Source organism: Microcaecilia unicolor, chromosome 12, assembly GCF_901765095.1.
Source record: "Microcaecilia unicolor chromosome 12, aMicUni1.1, whole genome shotgun sequence".
NCBI classification, from domain to species: domain Eukaryota; kingdom Metazoa; phylum Chordata; class Amphibia; order Gymnophiona; family Siphonopidae; genus Microcaecilia; species Microcaecilia unicolor.
In genome coordinates, this window is record NC_044042.1 from 84,093,095 (window position 1) to 84,115,670 (window position 22,576).

General features: G+C 44.8%; 1 protein-coding gene across 5 annotated transcripts in view; it reads left to right on the plus strand.

Annotated features, from left to right (window-relative positions):
• Positions 1–22,576, plus strand: part of LOC115482230 (peptide YY-like) — a 171,698-nt gene that overhangs the window by 135,942 nt on the left and 13,180 nt on the right. For 2 of the 5 annotated variants that reach the window (XM_030221863.1, XM_030221862.1), the window contains exon 3: positions 20,625–20,832. In XM_030221863.1, the coding sequence (XP_030077723.1) occupies positions 20,645–20,832 (188 nt within the window). In that variant the 5' untranslated portion in view covers positions 20,625–20,644. Of the gene's footprint in view, positions 1–13,794; positions 13,877–20,624; positions 20,833–22,576 lie in introns of those variants that run through there. The other 3 variants (XM_030221865.1, XM_030221864.1, XM_030221866.1) reach the window with 3 other exon arrangements.

The following is a 22,576-nucleotide window of genomic DNA, read 5'->3' on the forward strand; positions in this document are numbered from 1 at the left end:
TCGGGAGGAATTGAAACTGTTTCTGGGTGGAAGATCCACCAGATCTAGCATATAATCGGGAACTTCTCCGTAAATGATCCTATGAATCAAGGTACAGATCTTAAAGGCGATACTTTCTTTAATGGAAAGCCAATGTAATTTTTCACGAAGGGGCTTGGCAGAATCAAATTTAGATTTTCCAAAGATCAGTCTCGCTGCTGTGTTCTGGGTGGTCTGAAGTTTCTTGACTAAATATCTTTGCAGCCTGCATAGATTCCGTTGCAGTAATCTAAGTGGCTTAATACCATTGATTGCATTAGATTGTGGAAACATCTCGTGGAAAGAAAGGTTTTATACGTTTAAGTTTACACATTGAATAAATCATTTTCTTTGTGGTGCAGTTTACTTGGGTTTCTAGGGTCAAGTGCCGATCAATTGTGACTCCAAGTAGTTTTAGGCTATCCGACATGGGGAGAGAGCAGTTGAGAATATTTAAAGTGGTAGGTTTATATTTATTATGTTGAGAAGATAGGATGAGGCAGTGAGTCTTCTCACTATTTATTTTCAAATGAAATGAATTAGCCCATGCATCCATTGTACTCAGGCCTAACCTGATTAAGTTGGTAATTTCAGCCAATTTAAAAGAATATGTACATTATCTGGATAAGGGGCAGTGCTGAGCGTATATGTAATATGGTCACCACTGCCTCTACATATAATGGTGATAAATTAATCTGAAGAGCTATACAGATAGGACTAGATGTCTAGATTCTATATATGGTGCCTGAAAAATCGGCACCAAAAATGTTTCCACCTAGGCTTATTCTGTAAACTGCACCTAGAATAGGCCTAGCAGATTTATAGAATATGCCTAACCGGACAGACTCAGTGTTCAGTGCCGTGGTGGAGCAGGCAGAAGGCTGCAGCGCTGAAAAAGGGGGCAGGGTGGGAGAAGACAGAAAGGAGATGCTAGACGTGGGGGGGGGGGGGGCAACTGATAATCTGCAGGGGGGCACCAGAGACCCTAGGACCGGCCCTGTTGGCAGCTTTGATATAATTTCATTTATGCCCCAAGCTGTATCCAAGTAGTATAGTCTAGGAAGGTTTGGATCCTCTTTGAGTGGTTCCAGTTCCTGGAGATCTCCTAATCCCTGTAATTTGTTATTATCTTTATTTGTGATCTTTGAAAAACTCCATATTCTTTTTAACAATGCCCGTTGGATAGCTTCTGGGCTGCCATACTACTGGTCAAATCTCTCCCACATTTCTTTCAATACTTTGAAGGGGTCATGCAAATATGCATCTGGTATTCCCTACACATGCTCAGCTGACTCTGTTCTTAGCCATTTTATTATCAGGTTCATTTCTTGGTTCAGGGTAGGCTTCATAATTGCCATGGCCTCATTAAAATTAGATTTCCATCTTCTATACTTTTCTGGGCAGTCATTAAACTGGGTAAGCCCCATGTTTACCATCTTTTTGCGAGCCATGTATGTTGCAAGATTACTACTACTACTACTACTATTTAGCATTTCTATAGCGCTACAAAGCGTACGCACAAACAGTGCTGCCATCATGAAGTTCCTAGCATGATGGCAGCAGGTACCTGTGTCTGGCTGCTTGCTGCAATTTGTCTGGAGTCAGATATGGAGTATGGCTGGCCAGGTGGCTCTTGCTTAATCACAGGGTGTTTTGCTGGATGTAACTGCTCAACTTTTATCTGAGCCCAGTGGCGTAGGAAGGGGGGGGGGCGGTGGGGCGGTCTGCCCCGGGTGCATGTCACTGGGGGGGGGGGTGTCGGCTCCGTTGGGTCCTTGCTCCCTCTGCCCCGGAACAGGTTACTTCCTGTTCCAGGGCAGAGAGAGCAAGGAACCAACGGAGCTGACGCAGCTCCCAGTGACATGGACTCGGGGGCTGATCGGCCCTCCCGCCTGCCCCTTGCTTCTTCGCTTCTTCATCAATTAAGAATGCGCTCAGGGGGGGGCGCTCCGGAGGGGGGGGCGCCGTGCTGCACCCGGGGTAGCGGCGACCCGTCCCGGGTGTCAGCCGCCCTCGCTACGGCACTGTCTGAGCCCATTACCTGAGTGGTGCCAGAGTCTGTGGTTGAAATGAAGTATTTCCTTTGGTGGGCTTTCCTGGAGTGAGAGCCAATGATGGTACATCCTTTTGCATGTAAGCATATGGATCACTGTGGTGGCGGTTTGCCTCCTTGGTATGTTTTAACTTAAACTTGCTTCTTTCTGGTGTGGAGGAACGTGCTTGCTCAGAATCTGATGACTATTCTGAGACAGAATGTGACTGTGCACTTTTCTGTATCATAGTGTGGGCTTTCACATAAGCTGCAGTTTGCTGGGCAGAATCTTCTGTTATAATGTAGCTAAACTGACTCTTCTCACCATCCTGCCTTGTGGCTGCTTCCTATACCTTGACCTGGGCATCAATAGCAGCCACTTCTTTCTCTTGCTGGAGCATCTTCAAGGCAATGTCTAACTCTGCCTTCTTGCATTCAAAGGCAGGCAGCAATGGTGGTAGCAGTGGCTTCTGCTCTGACAGCATTAACCTTGGCAGTGGTAGCAGCAGCCTCAGCCTCTGCTTTCTTTCCATCTTCTTCTAGTCTGAGATTTTCAATTTCTATGGTTGCTTCTTGTTTACTGTAAACTTTTGATTTGGCAGCTTGTGCTTCCATTTGCAATTTAAGAGCAATAGAGTCAACTTGTCCTGTGTGACTTTAGAGACCTGAAACTTCTAGTGCTATACCTAGTTCTGCCAGAGTGTTGAGACTGTTTTCCCCATCTGCTTCTGAGTGATGTTCTATGTCTTTAAGTACCTCTTTCACCATGGCTTGGCATATAAAATCTGTGACTTGCTGTCTCTCTTTCTGGGCCAAACTATCTACTGTTTTTGTTCTGCTCAGAAATTGACAGTATTCTAGTGATTTTTGCTGGTACTGCTTGCAATTGCTCTGCATGATGACCCATTTTGAAATCGTCGGTATGAGACAGTATACCTCCCCTGATCAAGAGATAGTTGTTTATGCGCTCCATCATCAGTCGGTATAATATTGAGCACTCATCGATTGACCCCTGATGAAGGCTTTTTAAAGCCGAAACACGGACCATGTAGGGTCCAAATAAAGCTATATTTGCAGCATCTTATCCTGGTGTTTGGACTGATCTCTTGAAGTTGGTTTCTTTTTCCACTTCTTTTTGTTGGTGTTGTTTTCTTGTGGAAAGTGTGACCCCATCTTGTTCTTGCGATTGAATTTCCAGGTTCAGCGCGGACTGTGGGAGACAGCCCGGCTATCTCCCGTGGTCTGAATATCAGGGCCAGTGACTTCAGCCTAGAAGTATGAACCCATTACAATTTCAAATCCATTTTAAGAGCAACCCCCTAAAATTTCACATGAATGAAATCAAGACCCAAAATAATTTTGGAAAAGTCATGATTTTCAAGGTCATGCAATTGGTCTCAATGAGAAATCATTCTGCAATAATGGGGCTTTACTAGACAAAACCAATTCCCGAGTGACAATCTAATTTGATCTAAAACCCATGCCACCTCCAAAAAATATCAACCCAGCATAACTTTTTATTAAGGATTATAACATCTGTATGCTTCTTGGGTAACTGGTGCTGAGTTCAATTCCCACTGCAGCTCCTTGTGACTCTGGGCAAGTCACTTAACCTTCCATTGCCCCTGGTACAAAATAAGTACCTGTATATATGCAAACTGCTTTGAATGTAGTTGGAAAAACCTCAGAAAGGCGGTATATCAAGTCCCATTTCCCTTTCCCTCTGTTAGGATCAGATTCCCAGTGTTAGTCTACACTTGTCTAACGTACCTGTACTACTATTAAGAAAAGTGGTGGTTATGGAGGTAGTTGTGGTGGGAACCGGTGTTAGTTTGCATATGGGAATTAACACTCTTACAAACCCAGAGTTACTAAGTGGTCTTTATGGTGTCATTTACCACTACAGCTAAGTGATTCTATAGTGCTCCAAATGTACACAGCACTGTACAGACCAGAGTTCCTTTTATGGAGAGCTTAAAGCCCAGTCTATGACAAATAGGCCATATACAAGAAAATCGCTGAGAAACCGTTGCAGAGTGAATTTCTCTCTTTCTGACTGATCAATGACAAGGCTCATGTAAGACAGAGATGATTAACCACAACCTATTTCCAGTTTTTCTGCCCTGGGGAGCAGAGGCTTCTGGGAGACATAATGGTTACTTCCTGAGCTGGCACATCAAAGCTGTGAGTGATGAGGCTTGAGAAACTACATTTACCAAAACAAAAATAAATCCTGCATGCTTTGCCTCTCTGCACCTCTGATATCTGAAAGATGAATAAATGATATGGTAAAACTGTGTGTGTGTGAGTGTATCTACAATGACATGTTGCAAATACTCAAGCCCATGTACAAATGGTAGTCCAGCATGACTTAGAGCTGTGGTTCTCAAACCCGTCTTGGGGGATCACTAGCCAGTTGGGTTTTCAGGATATCTCTAATGAATATGCATATCCCTATTGAGTTACTTAATTCCAATCTGATTACAAATATATATCAACTTACCAATGTAATCGCTCTGAAAGTTTTACTGTGTCAATCTACTTTATTAAACCCTTATATTTAGATTACAAATACAATTAATTAAAACTTCCTCAATCCTAGTCACATAGTACATAGTAGATGATGGCAGAAAAAGACCTGCATGGTCCATCCAGTCTGCCCAAGACAAACTCATATGTGTATACCTTACCTTGAATTTGTACCTGTCCTTTTCAGGGCACAGACCATATAAGTCTGCCCAGCAGTATTTCCCGCCTCCCATCACCGGCTCTGGTACAGACCGTATAAGTCTGCCCTCCCCTATCCTCGCCTCCCAACCACCACCCCCTCTTGCCCCCAACTGCTCCGCATTCATACATTCAATCACTCCTACAATTCAAATCGCACTTGGTTATCGCACATAAAGCGCACATCATAGTACATCTAAGAAATGATGACTAATCTTCATAGACAACATCATCCTGTCTTTAATTAAATACATATTTCTCATCAAACTACCAGCGGTATATGTCCAATTATCTCATAACCCTGATACTTCTGTTCTTCTTTCCTTTTTCTCACTGTATAACAATATCACATAGGTACCATCAAAGTGCCTTCTTGTTTTTCCATTGAAAATGTGTTCTTATATTGTGCCACACTATTTCCGACTTGTGATAAAAGTCAATTCCGATTCTAATCAATTCCGTCTATATCTTCTCTGTTCTTCCATTTGTCTTCCAATCTCTCTCCTCGAGTCTCCTCTCCTTTACTTAACACTCTCCTCTCGCTGAGGTATGAGTCCAAACTCCTGCCACACCCTACACAAATGTGTTCTGCCGAAATGCTTATGTTCCTAATATATTTGGACAGGCCCTGGAGGAACCCTCGATGTGCGCTTTATCTGTGATAACCAAGTACGATTTGAATTGTAGGAGTTGATTGTATGTATGAATGAAGTTAGGATTGAGGAAGTTTTAATTAATTGTATTTGTAATCTAAATATAAGGATTTAATAAAGTAGATTGACACAGTAAAACTTTAAGAGTGATTACATTGGTAAGTTAATGAATATGCATGAGAGAGATTTGCATGCTTTCTACCTCCACTGTAGGCTAATTTCTCTCATACATATTCATTAGGAACATCTTGAAAACCCAACTGGATGGTGGTCCCCCAGGACAGGTTTGAGAAGCACTGACCCTGGTCTTCACTTCATTTACTTGTGGACCACCAATGGATAAGTTTTCAGGATATTCCAAATGAACATGCATGACAGAGATTTGCATAAAACAGAAGTTGTGGGCATACAGATTTTTCTCATGCATATTCACTAAGGGTATCTTGAAAATCTGACCCATTGGCAGCCCTTAAGGAACAGGAGAGGGGAGACCAAGGACCTAGAGCTACCCAATTACCAGCCCTTGAGGAAGAGGAGAGGGGAGACCTAGAGCTACTCAATTACCAGCCCTTGAGGAACAGGAGAGGGGAGACCAAGGACCTAGAACTACCCAATTGCCAGCCCTTGAGGAACAGGAGAGGGGAGACCTAGAGTTACTCAATTACCATTCTCTTCTTTGGAACCAAAGTCTCAGCAACAGACTATCTGTGCATGAGGACATTTCTGTCCTTGTATCTATAGAAGATGGTGACTTTGGCCCCACCAGTTTACTATATGGGATTATAGCTTGTGAGCAGCTTTGGACTCATTTTCCCCAGCACAACCCATTCGCTCATCTCACACTGCCAGACTCCCCTGGTAAAGTGGAAGCCTACATCTCCTCAAACAGCAAACAAGAAAGATGGGAAGAACATGGAGACACAGGCAAACTTCTGAAAACCTAGACTGCTGCAGGGAATGTCATATGATCGCCATCACGACCTGAAGTAGCTAAGGTGTCCTACTATACTAATCTGATCAATACAGCTGTTAACCAACCTAAGAAACTTTTCTTTGTGGTCTCACTTGACATCCACAGACTGAAAATTACATTCCTCCTTGACCCCATCGACTGAAGATCTTTTGCAATCTAAGGTCATGACTTTAAGATTTAGCCTACCCCCAGCTCAAACTACTTTACTATCACCAGTGGCCTCAGCAGCATCCCCTCCTGGCCTAGGTAGTTCAACTATCCATTTGCCTTCTGTCCTTTCAAATGCAGCTTATGACCCAGCTCTAACTCCTCAAACTGCTTCTCCTCTTCCTGGTCCTCTTTTGACCTGGCTACTACCTTCTCTTTCAGAAAAGTAATTTCCTCCATTAAGAGTAACAACATGCTCCCTTGATTCAATTCTCTCTACATGGATCACTATCCCAGAACTCAGTTTTTGTTCGTTCTTATGCCAAGTGTGTGTCAATGGAATGCGTGCATGAATGGACAATGGAGTTGTTAGAATAAAAAGATCAGTGATTCCACCTTACTAACCATCCATTGCACGTGTGTTACTAGGATCCCCAACTGTCCTATTTGACCTTCACCTTTCTTCTGTTGTAAAGTGCTGCTTCTTTGTCCTTCGGCAATTTCGGTCCATGTTAAGTCTGTGCAGCTGACTCTCCTCCATGCCCTTGTGACATCTCATCTGAACTACTGCAAAGGACTTCAATTAGTTCAAAATACCACCATCAGGATTCTCAATCATACACACAGATTTGATCACATTTCTCTCCTTCTCTTCCAACATGATTGTCTACCATTCAGATCCGAATCCAGTTCCAAATCCTTATACTTGCACACAGTGCTTTGTACTCAGAGTGGGGTGGGGGTGGGGGTGGGGGGGGGGGGACAAAATTCCCAGGCTTGGCCTCCAAGGGGAGCCAGGTGCTGGGGCCAGGGCTGGGCTGTCTCTCTCTCCTCTCCTGATCCTGAAGAAAATTCCAGTGCTGGGCATCCCCTTGGAGGCTGGGGAGGAGTGGACACAGCAGGGCTTCGGTCCAGGGCCTCTGATTTGGCTGATGGGGTCCCCCAGGCCCCGCCAGCAGAAGTCTTCCTCCAGTGATGCTTTTTACTTTGCCACATCACCTGCCAAGCAGCTGCTTTTCCCCTCAGGCTGCGCATGCTCGATTTTGAAACCGAGCATGCGCAACATGAAAGAAAAAGCAGCCACAGGGGCAGGACAGGCAATTGCGGCAGAGTGTAGAGCAGGCTGGAGGAAGACTTCTTCTGCTGGCAGAGCCTTGAGATCCCCACCAGCCAAGGTATTTGTAGTTGCGGCGGGGGGGGGGGGGGGGGGAGCAGCGGCAGGAAACCTGAGGGCAGCAGCGATCCTGGGTGGGGGGTGGCAGCTCTGTCCCGGTCCCGGCGGCAGTCCCGCCCCGGCCCAGCTCAGTCTCTCAGCGGCCCTGCTCAGAGGTTCTATTTATCTTCCATCTCAGAATCTTTGCTCTTCCCAAGAGCTTCAATTCTCCCTCCCATTTTACCGCACACTCATCTGGACTATACCTATCACTGTGCTTTTCTACTTAGCTCCATCTTTGTGGAATACTGTACCACTTGCCCTTTGTGCTGAATTCTCTTAAAACCCATTTGTTTGGCATAACTTTTGCAGATGGATCGAGTGCATACCAGTCCCCTCGCTCCTGACCCTGTGGTGGACTCCGTTGTTTCTAATCCTTACTAGCTCTCGCCCTGTCCTATCTGACTATATGGTGTTCCTTTTGTCTTATGCTTTAGCCTGTAGACCACTTTGCTGTGTAGTGATAAAAGGCAGGTTCTGAGTACACAATAAACTGTCATCTCACCATCTGAAGAAGGAACCCAGATGGTATCCAAAGCTCTCATGTGTCATCTCTGGAATTTCTCACAGCCCAGAATAAATTCTGTTTTTTCTAGCATCAGTAGGGCTACAGGATACCATCTAGAATGGGATCAGTTATGGTCATCTCACCCCAGACAACTCAAAAAGGCTACTCCATGCTTGTTTCTGCCCTACTGCATGTAGGGAGATGTAGTTCTGATTTCCCCAAGAATAGTAGGACCTATGTTTCCCTACTAGCCCTGGGCCACCTTCTTTACAGTGACCTACATTGCTGTTTAGTCTTTTCTCCTTTACAGACAACAAGGTAGTAACAGAATTGACTCATTAGAATGGGTAAAGGTGGCCACTGACCCTTGTGAAGGGAGGAGATAAACTCCCCAATGTGCTGGAGCCAGCAAGAATTCAGGCTGCGGAACAAGAGTGACGTTTCACAGCCTCACAGAGGGGATATTGCACAGAGCTGTGAGCTAATGGTGCCTCCCTGGGATTTCTTGACACTTTGTTCTCTATTTATCTATATGTCTTTGTTGCTCATTTCTTTTCATCCTTGCTATTGATTCTCCTTTTTGCTCTCCAATAAAAGTGATATGAAGTTCTTTTGCACTTGGGTCTTCTTTTAAGGAAAAGGTCTGGACTGTCATTTGCACTTGGGTCTTCTTTTAAGGAAAAGGTCTGGACTGTCATGAAAAGGGAGCCAAATCCTCTTTGAAATATGCAGTATCAAGAAAGCAGCAAAAGCCACCCTCCTCACTAAAATGTTACATGAAATCACTCTTTCAGATAAGTTCCTTGGCCAGATATCCTGCTTTATGTAGGACAATCCTGTTTAACAGGGAAAATGCTCTACGTCCTACTTAAGCAAGAGCAGGACACACGGTTGTGCTGACCGAACTTCATCCGTGACGCACATGGAATTGTAAAGAAGAAAGTGCAGATGGCGTGGGGCATCCTCCTGCCCATTCACTCATCTTCCTTCTGTTCTGTCCAGGTTCCTCTTTACCTACTCACCCACAGCTCCTCTCCGCCTATCCCTCACATTTCTTTCTCTCTTCCCCATTCTAGAATGTTTCTTTGTCTCTCCTCTTATCTCCCACACTCTTAAATCCATCCATCTTCCCATCTCCCCATGATTCCTCACTCACTAGGATCTTCTTCATCTCCCCATGCCTTGGATTCCTCTCTCTCTCTCTCCTCCTCCTCCTCCTTCCTCTCTATCTCACTCCTCACTCATCTCTACTACTACTACTTATCATTTCTATAGCGCTACTAGACGTATGCAACGCTGTACACTTGAACATGAAGAGACAGTCCCTGATCGACAGAGCTTACAATCTAATTAGGACAGACAAACAGGACAAACAAGAGATAAGGGAATATTAAAGTGAGGATGATAAAATAAGGGTTCTGAACAAGTGAACAAGGGTTAGGAGTTAAAAGCAGCATCAAAAAGATGGGCTTTTAGCTTAGATTTCAAGACGGCCAGAGATGGAGCTTGATGTATTGGCTCAGGAAGTCTATTCCAGGCATATGGTGCAGCAAGATAAAAGGAACGGAATCTGGAGTTAGCAGTGGAGGAGAAGGGTGCAGATAAGAGAGATTTACCCAGTGAACAGAGTTCCCGGGGAGTAATGTAGGGAGAGATGAGAGTGGAGAGGTACTGAGGAGCTGCAGAGTGAATGCACTTATAGGTCAATAAGAGGAGTTTGAACTGTATGCGGAAACGGATAGGAAGCCAGTGAAGTGACTTGAGGAGAGGGCTAATATGAGCATAACGACCCTGGCTGAATATTAGTCGTGCAGCAGAATTTTGAACAGATTGAAGAGGAGAGAGATGGCTAAGTGGGAAACCTGTGAGAAGCAAGTTGCAATAGTCTAAGCGTGATAAGAGTGTGGATGAGGGTTCTGGTAGTGTGCTCAGAAAGGAAAGGGTGAATTTTGCTGATATTATAGAGAAAGAAGCAACAGGTTTTAGCAATCTGTTGAATATGTGCAGAGAAGGAGAGGGAGGAGTCGAAGATGACCCCAAGGTTACGAGCTAATGAGACAGGAAGGATGAGAGTGTTATCCAAAGAAATAGAGAATGGGGGAGGAGGAGAGGTTGGTTTTGGGGGAAAGATAAGAAGCTCAGTCTTGGTCATGTTTAGTTTCAGATGGCGCTGAAACATCCAGGCAGCAATGTCACACAGGCAGGCTGATACTTTGGCCTGGATTTCGGCTGAGATTTCTGGTGTGGAGAGGTAGATCTGGGAGTCATCAGCGTAAAGATGATACTGAAAACCATGGGATGAGATCAGAGTACCAAGGGAAGAAGTATAGATGGAGAAGAGAAGAGGTCTCCTCATGTTCCTCTCCATCTCTTCCTCCTCACTTTCAGATTCCTCTCAATTTCCTCGGGTGCAGTTACTATAGGGCAAAGACATGGTAGGAACATGATGTGTGTTTGCTCCCCATCTGCTCATTGTAATCAGAACACATGGGAGGGCAGTGAATGCATGTTTACTGTGTCTTCCTGCTGCCATGACTGTCACTGATCTGACTACCGGGGAAGGAGGTAAAGGAAGGACAAACAACCTTCTAAAACAGGGTAATAGCTCTAATCATGAGACACAAACTGGGAATTTGTCACTGAATGCCCTTGTTACTCATCAGCCAATTTGAAAAGAAATGTCACAAATTCCTTCACATGGCTTGGTGTCTTGCAAGACAGTCTCTTATCTCAAGTGTCTTGCTCTGAGGGATCTCCCTTCGTTTGTTTTTATGCTTTACAGCAAAGGTTTTTCTTTTTTGGTGTTCAGGACAGTTCAGCATTGTGAAGCCACTGCTGGGTTGGCTCTTCTGAGTCAGGCCTGTTTTAAACAGTTCCCGTTTAGGATGGGTGATGCACAAGAATGGGGAATTCAACCCATAAATCCATTACTCTGTGATATGCAGGTCCTCACCCAACATGGTTACAAGAGATGGTCACTGGATCCAGATGTGGCTGTAGTGACCTTGGTCACTTTTTATTTAGAGAAGCATAGAGTAGGATCACAGACAAGGACCATAAGACTTGCCATTTTCCTTCTTGATCCATTTTATCCTTTTCCTTTCTCCTGTCTTTTTTTTTTTACAGGAATAATGTGTTTGGGTCAGTGGCTCCTTGTAGATGTAAGGCAATGGGGGAGGGGATTGGAGAGAAGGGGGAGAACCATACTCCTTGTTTTTGAGGAACTAGGGAGCGGTTATCAGAGGATATTAATATGTTGTTCTCTGGTGAGTGAGTTTGGGTGGTCAGAAGCATAGCCAGACTTTATATCAGGGGGAACAGACCTTTTGTAAACTAGGTGTCAGTGTGAAGCTGGTGGGCTGGTCTGCATAGGCGCCATTTTATTCAAAATCTGTTTGGGGCAGTGACTGCTCCCCTTGAACCCCACCTAGCTACGCCTTTAGTGGTGGTGTTTCTCCTAGGAAAGTTAGCATCCAGCAGTCAAAATACAGCTTCTGGAGGAGGGAACCAAAGTAATAGGTGAGGAGGCGGCATAGTTTGGTAGTTACAACACTGGCCTTTGGGTCAGAAATAGAGAATGACACGGGGATATAATTTGTCCCCGTCCCCGCCCTGTCCCCGTGGGTTCCGTCCCCATCCCCATCCCGCAGGCCCTGTCTCTGTCCCTACCCTGTCACTGCAGGTTCTGTCCCCATCCCTGACCCATCCTCGTGGGCTCTGTTCTCACCTGCAGAAGCCGCGAATACTTATAATTTTGTATTTAAATCTTTTTATTAAAGTATAAAAAGGAACAATATGCTGTGCAACTATTGTGACAGTGAGCAGCTATAATAACCCTCCTCACCACCAGCCTCTACCCTTCCAACCCCAACAATAGCTGATTTCTACTACCCAAGGAATCCTAAGTCACCCTGTTAAAATGTCCAGGGGTACAAAATACAACCCATTCTGTATGCCCTAGAGGGGAGAAATATGCCCTATGAAGCACGTTATGATTTTTTAAGCTGTGGATAAGAAGTCATCAACAATCTCAGGATTCAATCTATCTCTCCTGTCTTCCACAGTCCTTCGTGCAACAGAAGATGTCTTCTTAGAAGGTGTGATGGTTGCAGGATGTACAGTGCTAGCAGTGGCCAGCATGTTTGCTTGTTTTTCCAAAAAATAAAAATATTGTCGTCTGCTTCAGTCAAACATAAATAACAGTCCAGTTCATTAACAGGCTTCAAAGTAGAAAGTGACACGGGAACAAAGTTTGTCCCCATCCTCATGGGCTCTGTCCCCATCCCCGCCCCGTCCCCATGGGATCTGTCCCCGCCCTGTGGGCTCTGTCCCTGTCCCCATCCCTGCGGTTACTGTGGGTCCCCATGTCATTCTTTAGTCAGACGTCCCGAGGGCAAGAGTTCTCCTCTGCCACAGGCAACATCACTCCATCAGAGCAGCCAGGAGAGAGATTTTGTTTTTTTTTACCAGTTCTGGCTTTAGATCTTACATCCCATTGCATTGTGGTATTTGAAGTCCCTACTTCTACCTTTTGAAATCAGCACTCTAGTATCTATAGCTTATGTTTGAGTTATTCTTGCTGTACACGGCCTTGAGTGAATTCCTTCAAAAAGGTGGTAAATAAATCTTAATAAATAAAATAATACACAAGGATGGGGGAGGGGGCGATCAGAAGTCCAGGACTACCTTACAATTTCCCTTCTGGAACTGGGTCGTTTGGCAGCTCTGCTTTATGTTCCTGGGTGAAAATGAAACTTCATTTTGATCTGATTTTCAGGACTACATTTGAAAATAAAACGAGAGAGATTTTGAAATCACGAGTGCATGGCTCTGGCAAATCCAGGCATGGTGCATTTTAGGGATGAGTGAGAGAAATTTGTGAATGACAAGGTGCAAAGACAATGATTTCTAGAAGAGGTGTATCTTATACCTGTTGAATCACAGTATCAATGTGATTCATGGGTTGTCTACACATCACACAAGACCTGGGTTCTAGCTTGCCTGGAAGCAGAGCTGAGACCTAGAACCAAAGATCCATCTTGCCAGATCTGGAGTGTTTAACAGGTCTGGAAGGAGGGTTAAGATGGGGGGAAGGAAACTTACAGGACAGAATGGCTTTCAAAGGACAATGGAACATGGGAGAAATCTTTTATTACCGCTAGTCCAGCACTTTTATTACCCCATGTAAAATGTCTGGTGCCTGCTGTAGACAGCTCAGATCTTGGAGGAAAAGCCCTACGTCCCTTGCAGACAGCTTTTTGCTGATACCTCTTGTGGATCCGTCTCTCCCTCCCTTTAATATCTGGGAAGGAGTGTGTTAGGGTGGGGGGAGAGATGATGATGAGGTTGATAACAAGTGCATTCATTGATCAGCAATTAAGTCAGTTGTAATTGAGAAGAGGAAAACAAAACAAGGGGGAGGAGTTTCTACCATCCCCCACCCGCCCCCATCCCTTTTAATTCCCCGAGCCAGCAGGGATATAAACCCCATGTGGGCAGGGAGCAGACAGAGCAGATAAACCGGTGCAGGCAGCCAGCACGAAGCGAGAAGACCTGTGTGCATTGCAAGGAGATCCTGCTTGCCCTCCGTCCCTTCCTCCTGCAAGTAAGTAGGACTCAGCTCATGGGGGTGGGCACGCAGTCGGCAGCCCACATCTTCTCCTGGGGGCGGGGTAGACGCTCTCTGGATGCTGAAGAAGTCACTTTAGACTGTGACAGGGAGTGAATTTTTCTTTTCCTTTAGCTTTTAAGGTTTCTGTGGGACCCAGATGAGGCAATCATTGTAGGAAATGTACTGCTGTCCAGCCACTACTGTATGTGCCCGTACGTTTGTCTATGTGGAAAGGCATGGGATTTGATAGTCCGCCTTTCTGGGGTTACAATCAAAGCGCTTTGCAAACGTGCAGATACGAATGTATTATTTCCGTAAGCATCTCTGGACGTATCCGCTTACCCTGGAGCTTTCATTTATGAGGTGTTCTTACCAAGTTAAGAGTGTTGTCCGTACAGATGCAGCTCGAATCATTATTCTAACCGGCTCTCCCAAGCACTTTATCCGATGTGGTGCTGTTGGGTGAAGCAGAGTTGGAGAGCAGAGGAGAGAGAGCTGAGCAGGCTGTAAACCTGGGCTTTCCTAGACTACACGTCCTCCATTTACAGAGACAAGTGGGGATAACTTTGTAAGTCTATGTGCTTTCAAAATGAGCCTCCACAGCTTCACAAAGCATAAGTAGTGAGTTCAGCTTTTTAAGAAAGAACCTTTCCATGTCTTTTCCTTTTTTGGCCTTCTCTTGCCCTGAGAATGACAGAGCTTCTGAGGAGGGAACTGCTTACCTTGAACACGTTGTGGCACCTGTCACAGGCAGAAGGGACAACGCCTGCCAACCGTGCCTGCTCTAAAGAGGCACTGGGTGGCATGGGGGCAGACACTGCTGGGCGGAAACACACACATGTACATGCAGCAGCTTCAGTTCAACAGAGGCATGTTCAGAAACACGCCACACTGCCACCTGCACTCTCACTACACAGAGATCCATTCTTAAAAGGCAGAAACGTACCGAACCAGACATGGACAGATACACAGAGGCACCGACAAACACGTTTAGACATGCACAAATCCTACCCACTTGTCATGGATAGACCGATACAGCCCTATTCAAAAATGCTCTGCACGGATACACACCTATCACTAACAGAATACATATATAAACATTTATTTATTTATTGCATTTGTATCCCACAATTTCCCACCTATTTGCAGGCTCAATGTGGCTTACATAGTAACCGTGATGGCGATCGCCATGTCCGGTATAACAGTTACAGAGTGACATTGTAGGAGGTTCGTGTATGATAGACACATCAGGGAATGAGGAGGAAGGGTTAGGTGTGACCAGAACGGGTATTAGTTTCGTTGTCTTGCAGGATCGAGGCATTTAAGTTGGGTCATTAGGGTATGCCTTTTTGAATAGGTTAGTTTTTAGTGATTTCCGGAAGTTTGATAGGTCGTGAGTTGTTTTCAAGGTGTTTGGTAGTGCGTTCCATAGTTGCGTGCTTATAAAGGAGAAGCTGGATGCATAGGTTGATTTATATTTAAGTCCTTTGCAGCTTGGGTGATGGAGGTTTAGGTATGTGCATGTTGATCTTGTAAACATACACATACTCAGGTAACATGTAAATATACCCTTTCATGCCAATACAGCTGCACTGTAGTATCTCCAATCTCAATATGACCTTCTACAGCCCTTAACATGTACTATTCGACTTCTTATCCATGCGAATGGCTGTGACCATGTTACTCCCCTGTACATATGTTATTTATTTATTTGTTGCATTTGTATTCCACATTTTCCCACCTATTTGCAGGCTCAATGTGGCTTACATAGTACCGTAAAGGCATTCACCAAGTCCGGAAGAGAAACAAATACAAGGTGATATTGTGGTCAAATAAGGTATATATGTGTCAGGTACAATGGAGGTTGAAGGGAAGAAATGTTATATGGTGTCCATTTCGATCTTTGGTTTTGTTGTGTTGCAGAGTGTAGGTATCTATGTTGGGTCGGTGGGGTATGCCTGTTTGAATAGGTAGGTTTTTAGGGATTTCCTGTAGTTTAGGTGGTTACACCTAAACATTGGTTACACATTCAATTTAGAATACAAGACAAGATTTTGCCCTTAGCCCATAAGGTCTTTCACACTGCAACTCTGTCATATCTATCATCTTTAATATCACCTTACACGCCACCTCGCTCATGAGGTTCATCTGCTGGTCATCACCTTGCGATTCCCCCAGTTTTTTATTCTCAGCCTGAGCCTACGGATATTCTGCATTCTTTTGTACTGCCTCTCGCCTATAGAATTCACTCCCTATTCCCTGCGGATCAGAGTAATCCTATAAGAAATTTAAGGCCTGTCTGATTGGGTGGTGACGTCGGTAATTGGGAAGCAAAACCGGTGCTGGGCAGACTTCTATGGTCTACGCCCTGATCATAACTGAATAGATATGGAAAGTTGAAGAACAGTGCTGGGCAGACTTTTACAGCCTGTGCCCTGAGAAAGGCAAGGACAAATCAAACTCGGGTATACATATAAAGTATCACATACCATGTAAAATGAGTTTATCTTGTTGGGCAGACTGGATGGACCGTACAGGTCTTTATCTGCAGTCATTTACTATGTTACTATACTCTTTAGGGTTCTACATGGAATGTTGCTACTAATTGGGATTCCAGAATCTTGTAACTCTTTATGATTCCAGAATCTTCAGACCTTTTAGTGCAAGTACAGTGTTGGACAGACTTCTACGTTCTGTGCCCTGAGAAAGGCAAGGACAAATCAAACTCGGGTATACATATAAAGTATCACATACCATGTAAAATGAGTTTATCTTGTTGGGCAGACTGGATGGACCATATAGGTCTTTATCTGCCGTCATTTACTATGTTATATCTTTTTAGCTTGGTATATTAGTCGCTCCCATTGACTTGATCCCTTGCGCTTCTGTTCCCTTCCCCCTCCCTTCTTCCTCTTCCGTCATCCTCTTCCTTGTGCGTTAGTCATTCCTGTCTCTCTATGTAGTTCTGTTCTTTGTGTGACCTAATTTATCACTTATCGTTTCTTCAGGCTTGATATACTGCCTTTCAGCCAGACAACCAAAGCAGTTTACAAATCAAAAATCAAGGAACTAGAAAGGAACTCCGTTATATACAGGGCAGAAACAGAAAGAAAAGAGGGGAAGAAAGAAAAGAGGGCTCTGCTGCCAGTGACCCCCCACCCTATCCCTGGGAGTGCCGGGGAAGGGTGAGAGAGAACAAATAAGGTCTTCAAAGCAGAATGGAATTAAGCATAGAACAGCTCTGCTCGGACGTCAGGAAGGAGGGAATTCCAGAGGGTAGGGGCTTGGAAGAAAAAGCAGAATGGGAACAGTGCACTGAAGGAGTGGCCAAGAAGTGAGCAGAGACAGAAGGGCACAGGATGAGGCGTAGGGGACCAGGAGGGAGGAGAAATGAGAGGGGGAACCTAGATAAAAAGCCTTATGGGCCAGGGTTAGAATGGGAGCCATTGGTGCTGCATATGGAAGGGGGCAACATGGTCTCTGCAGTGTGCAAAAGTAAGGAATCTCATAGCTCTGTTCTGAGCTGTTTGTAGACGTTTGCGAGAACGGTCTGGTAAACAGGAATCCACAACATTATAGTAGTCAAGACAGGTAGAAACAAGGGAAGAAAGCAAAGTGGCGCAGGCAGAGTAATCGAGGTAGACGTGCAGGGATCTAATAAGACGAAGGGAAAAGAAACAAGAGCGAACAACAGAGGGAGGTATGTGTCAAAGGAAAGTTGGGGATCAAGGGTAATGCCAAGGTAGCACAAGGATTCAATGAGAGTGATTGGAGAGTTCCGCAGTAGAGGAGACATGTTGACCCTGTCACCCATAGCACCACAGTTTTGGTGGGGTTCAGAAGTTTATTTGAGGAAAGTCAGGTATCAATAGCATTGAGACGACAAATCTATAACAGAACTGCTTTGATTTGTTGCGAAAGGTGGTATATTCCTGGATACATGTTGGACCTCATAAAACTACCACCCAGAAACAGTACCAGCCTATCCCGAACTTATTTAAATCTGCATTATCCAGACTGCAATGGACTTAGATACAAATCAACTTATACATTCAGCTTTTCTTACATAAGTACACAACTGTGGAACGCTTTGCCCAAAACCGTGAGATCTATCCTTAACCATCTTAACTTCAGGAAACTACTGAGAACCAACTTGTTTAAGAAGGCCTTCCCCCCTGACCCAAATTAACTTTCTACTTCCTGCGACACAGCAAAATATGGACCGTACTAGACTTCTATCACCCCCCCTCTTTATTTCTTTGTTGCTTTATACTTATGTTTCTTACATGCTTACTACTGTACTATGTATTTGTATTATTGAACCAGAGCCTACCTCTACATGGGAAAATGTGGGATATAAATGTGTTAAATAAATAAATAAATAGATAGATCAAGAGCCTAATAAACATAATTCTACCAGAAGCAGATTATATCTAAGAATAAGCTGGGGAGATCTCTGCAGGTGCTGCAAATATTGGATTTTCTGATGTGTGCAAAGCCCTTGAAAGGGATTAAGTGGGAAATGACCATCCTTTTGGTGTCCCTGTTTCCGTGTGCACAGATATTCTCCGATTCCTTGGGTTCTCGTAGATTTTCAGCTGAGTCTACACTTTTCTGATAGCTTTCATGAGACTTTTGGGAAAGAAACCTTTTCAGGAAGGGAAAGACCACAAAGGGAGATCGAGAGAGCAGACCCTGTGCTTTTGTTTTTGACCTTTCAGCTCCTTGTCCAGGGACCCCCTGAAGCTGGCACCTGGAGGCCATGTTCTCCTCCCAGTTCATCCCTTTGTGCATTCCACTGGTGGTAGGAGAGGGCCTGGCCAACAAAGATGACCTCGGCATGGGCCATGTTTCAGCTAAATGGCCTGCATCGGGAGTCTATATAAACAGAAAAATATGAAAACATCAATATATACACACATGAATGCATAAACAAAGACTATAAATGCATATAAAAAATTTATCAAGACATTAATAAACTAGACAAAAATTGATTATTAAAAAAAATTGATATAAAAAGTACATCCCAAACTAAATCAATCAGGAAATAATTAAATACATACATACCATAGTCATTGTTTACGCATTCATGTGTACGTCTATGGCTGTTTTCATATTCTTCTGTTTATGCAGATTCCTGATGCAGGCCATTTAGCCAAAATACGGCCTGTGTGGAGTTGCTTAGAAGTTAATTAGCACATAAGCACCGCCATACTGGGAAAAGACCAAGGGTCCAACAAGCCCAGAATCCTGTCTCTGACAGCGGCCAATCCTGGCTTTAAGAACCCGGCAACCCCCCCCCCCAAAAAAAAAAAAAAAATATATATATATATTTAATAATGTTCAATGGACTTTTCCTTCTGGAATCTGTCCAAACCCCCCTTAAACTCCGTAAGGCCAGGTACTGTCACTACATTCTTTGGTAACGAGTTCGAGTCCAACTACACGCTGAGTAAAGAAAAACTTTCTCCTATTTGTTTTAAATCTACCATATTCTAGCTTCATCTTGTGTCCCCTGGTTTTGTTGTTGTTTGAAAGTGTAAACAAACACTTCACATCTGTTCGCTCTACTCCGCTCATTATCTTGTAGACTTCTATCATATCACCCCTCAGCCGCCTTTTCTCCAAGCTGAAGAGCCCTAACCGTCGTAGCCTTTCCTCATAGGGAAGTCGTTCCATCCCTTTTATCATTTTCGTCACCCTTCTCTACACCTTCTCCAATTCTTTGTTAAAGGACATTTGTGTACCATTGGTTGCCTTACTTTTTTTTTTTTGTCATCTCCACTGTTTCCTGTGCCTAACAAAGATGACCCTCATGGCTGAGAAAAAATGGTTCCTAAACTTGGTCCTGGAGGCACCCCAGACAGTCAGGTTTTTAGGTTATGCACAATGAATATTTATGAGAGAGATTTGCATACACTGTCTCCACTGCATTCAAATCTCTCTCATGAATATTCATTGTGGATATCCTGAAAACCTGACTGGCTGGGGTGAATTCACCACTAGGTTTGGGAACCACTGGGCCATCCCCTTCCTGTCAAGAGAGGAAGAAAGGAAAACAGAGGCAACAGTAATCCCAAGTCCAATGCCAAAGTTTGGTCCCTGGACTGGGTGGCATGTGCAGGGGCTTGCTGCTGTGCTCTAGGCCTACATCCAAGTTGAGGGGGATGGTAATGACTGGCCTGTGTTTGTACAGCGCTGCGTATGCCTTGTAGCGCTATAGAAATGCTAAATAGTAGTAGTAGTAGTAGTAGCTCCCCAGCTGTGGCAGAGGGGGGGGGGGGGGGGATGAGGATGTAGAAAAGTGACAGTACAAGGAACCCTCTAAATAGAAAAAATGGTGGTGGTGGAGGTAACATTTCCTATAGCGTAATACCAACATCAAAACCCTCCACTCCAAATAGCCAGGAAAAGTGAAATATTATAAGGTTAATGGGAGGGAAAAGCCTCAAAGTACTCTTGATCAATAGATCTACAGAGCTGCTGCTGATCCTATAGACCTATCTCGCAGTCTCAAAAGGATCCTGTCCTCATCGGCAAAAAAACCTTCCCAATACCTTAAATATTAAGAAGGGAGTTTTTCCTATCACTTATTATTTAAGGTATTGGGAAGATTTTTTTGCCGATGATGAGAGCGCTGTTTGGAACAGCGCGGGGCTTTTGATCATCTGCCCAACAATGAGAAAAACGTGTTACATTCTGTCACTGCTGTAGGGACTATAAGAAACCTTTCTCTTCCCAGGATTCTCTTGTCTCTCCAGAATGGCTGCCTCGTTGAAACCCTGGCCTGCTGTGATAGCTCTCCTCTTCTGCACCTTGGTGTGCCTGGGGATGTTTGTGGATGCCTACCCTCCTCAGCCAGAGAACCCTGGAAACAATGCATCCCCTGAAGAAATTGCCAAATATATGAGTGCCCTGCGACATTACCTTAACCTGGTGACAAGACAGAGGTAAGTAGTCACTTATCCTGCAAAGGTGCCAAACACTGGACTGCATCAATGTGCCCTCCTTTTTCTGGTAACCCTATGCCAAATTAGGGTTACCATATGGCTCCAGAAAAAAAGAGGACAGATTGAGCCAGTCCGGATTTTACTTCCATTGAAAGCAATGGAAATAAAATCCGGACTGGCTCAATTTGTCCTCCTCTTTCTGGGGCATTATGGTAACCCTATGCCAAATTACCCAGTTTCCAGACTGGAGATTTTTTTGGTCAGTTCTGGTTTTGAACTTACATCCCAAAGCAGTGTGGGAGTTGTTCTACCATTGAAATCAGTGCAGCAAGTCCCATAATGCACCAGGATAGGGTGGTCAGAAATCCAGAACTGTCCCAAAATCTTCAGCCTGGAACTGGGTAGGGTTACCATATGTCCGGGGCGTCCGGCGGGTTTTGCCTACCCGCCCGTTTGTCCGGATTTCTGGACAAACGGGTGGGCGGGCAGGCGAGCAGCGCGGTGGGTCTCCCCTCCCCTCCCCTTACTTACTATTTGCCCTGGTGGTCTAGTGACCATTGGGGCAGGAAAGAGTCCCCTCTTTCCTGCCCGGAGCGCTGCCTGCCCTTGCCCTGCATCCTTCTCAGTCTCGGCTTGGGATTCAAAATGGCCGCTGAGAGTTGAAGCGGCCTCGCGAGACTTCAACTCTCGGTGGCCATTTTGAATCCCGAGCCAAGACCGAGAAGGATGCAGGGCAAGGCAGCGCTCCGGGCAGGAAAGAGGGGGCTCTTTCCTGCCCCGAAGAGGTCACTAGACCACCAGGGCAGTAGATAGTAAGTAAGGGGAGGGGAATATGTGACAAGGGGAAGGAGAGGTGATGGAAGGGGAGGTGACAGGGGGGGCAGGGGAGGGGAATATGTGACAAGGGGGAGGGGAGGTGATGGGGGGGCAGGGGAGGGGAATATGTGATGGGACGGGGCAATGATGCAAAAAGGGCATGGGTGTGGGCGGGGCAGGGGTGGGTCATGTGTCCTGTTTTTAAGAGGACAAAATATGGTAACCCTAGAACTGGGTAACTTGGCATCTCTGGTTGAGGACAAGAGTACCACTGGCACTCACCAAAAAGATACAGAGTAGGATTGTTATTCACTGTGAATATGGTGATGTCTTGAGCAGAACATGCATGATTTAGCCTAATTAAACATTCTTGGCTAAGCCCCTGATTTTGAGAGACAGCACTAATGTGGAGGCAGCAGTCAGGGAACAGGTTTGTAGGTTGGGATTTACACATCTGTTTATGTGGAGAACACAGGGCTGGGCAACCACCCTAAGCGTCAGTGGTCCTGCTCTGTCTATCCCAAACCCATTGACTTCAGCCCCAGAGGCAAGTCTCTAGGATATGGGACTGTCGTGACCTGACTCCTGGATCTCTGCAACTCATTTGCAGAAATGAAACAGAAAGCTCTAGTAATAAAATGCAGCATTAAGTACATCCTCCATTACAAAAACTTGGTTTTAAAGGACCATTAAGAGAAAACAAATTGAAAATGCCTGCACCGTCTCTGGGAATGGGAGGGGCCATTCTGTTCTCTCTCATGGGTGCCATCTCCTTACCACAAACTGTGTAGACACTCAACGCTTCTTGAAATGGAACAGCTATGTGTTTCATGTTAATGTCTTGCTGAAAGTTATTTTTAAAATCCTAGCGTATTTTACATCAAGTGTGCAAAGCCCAAATCTGTTGAGGTTCTAGCTGCTACCATCA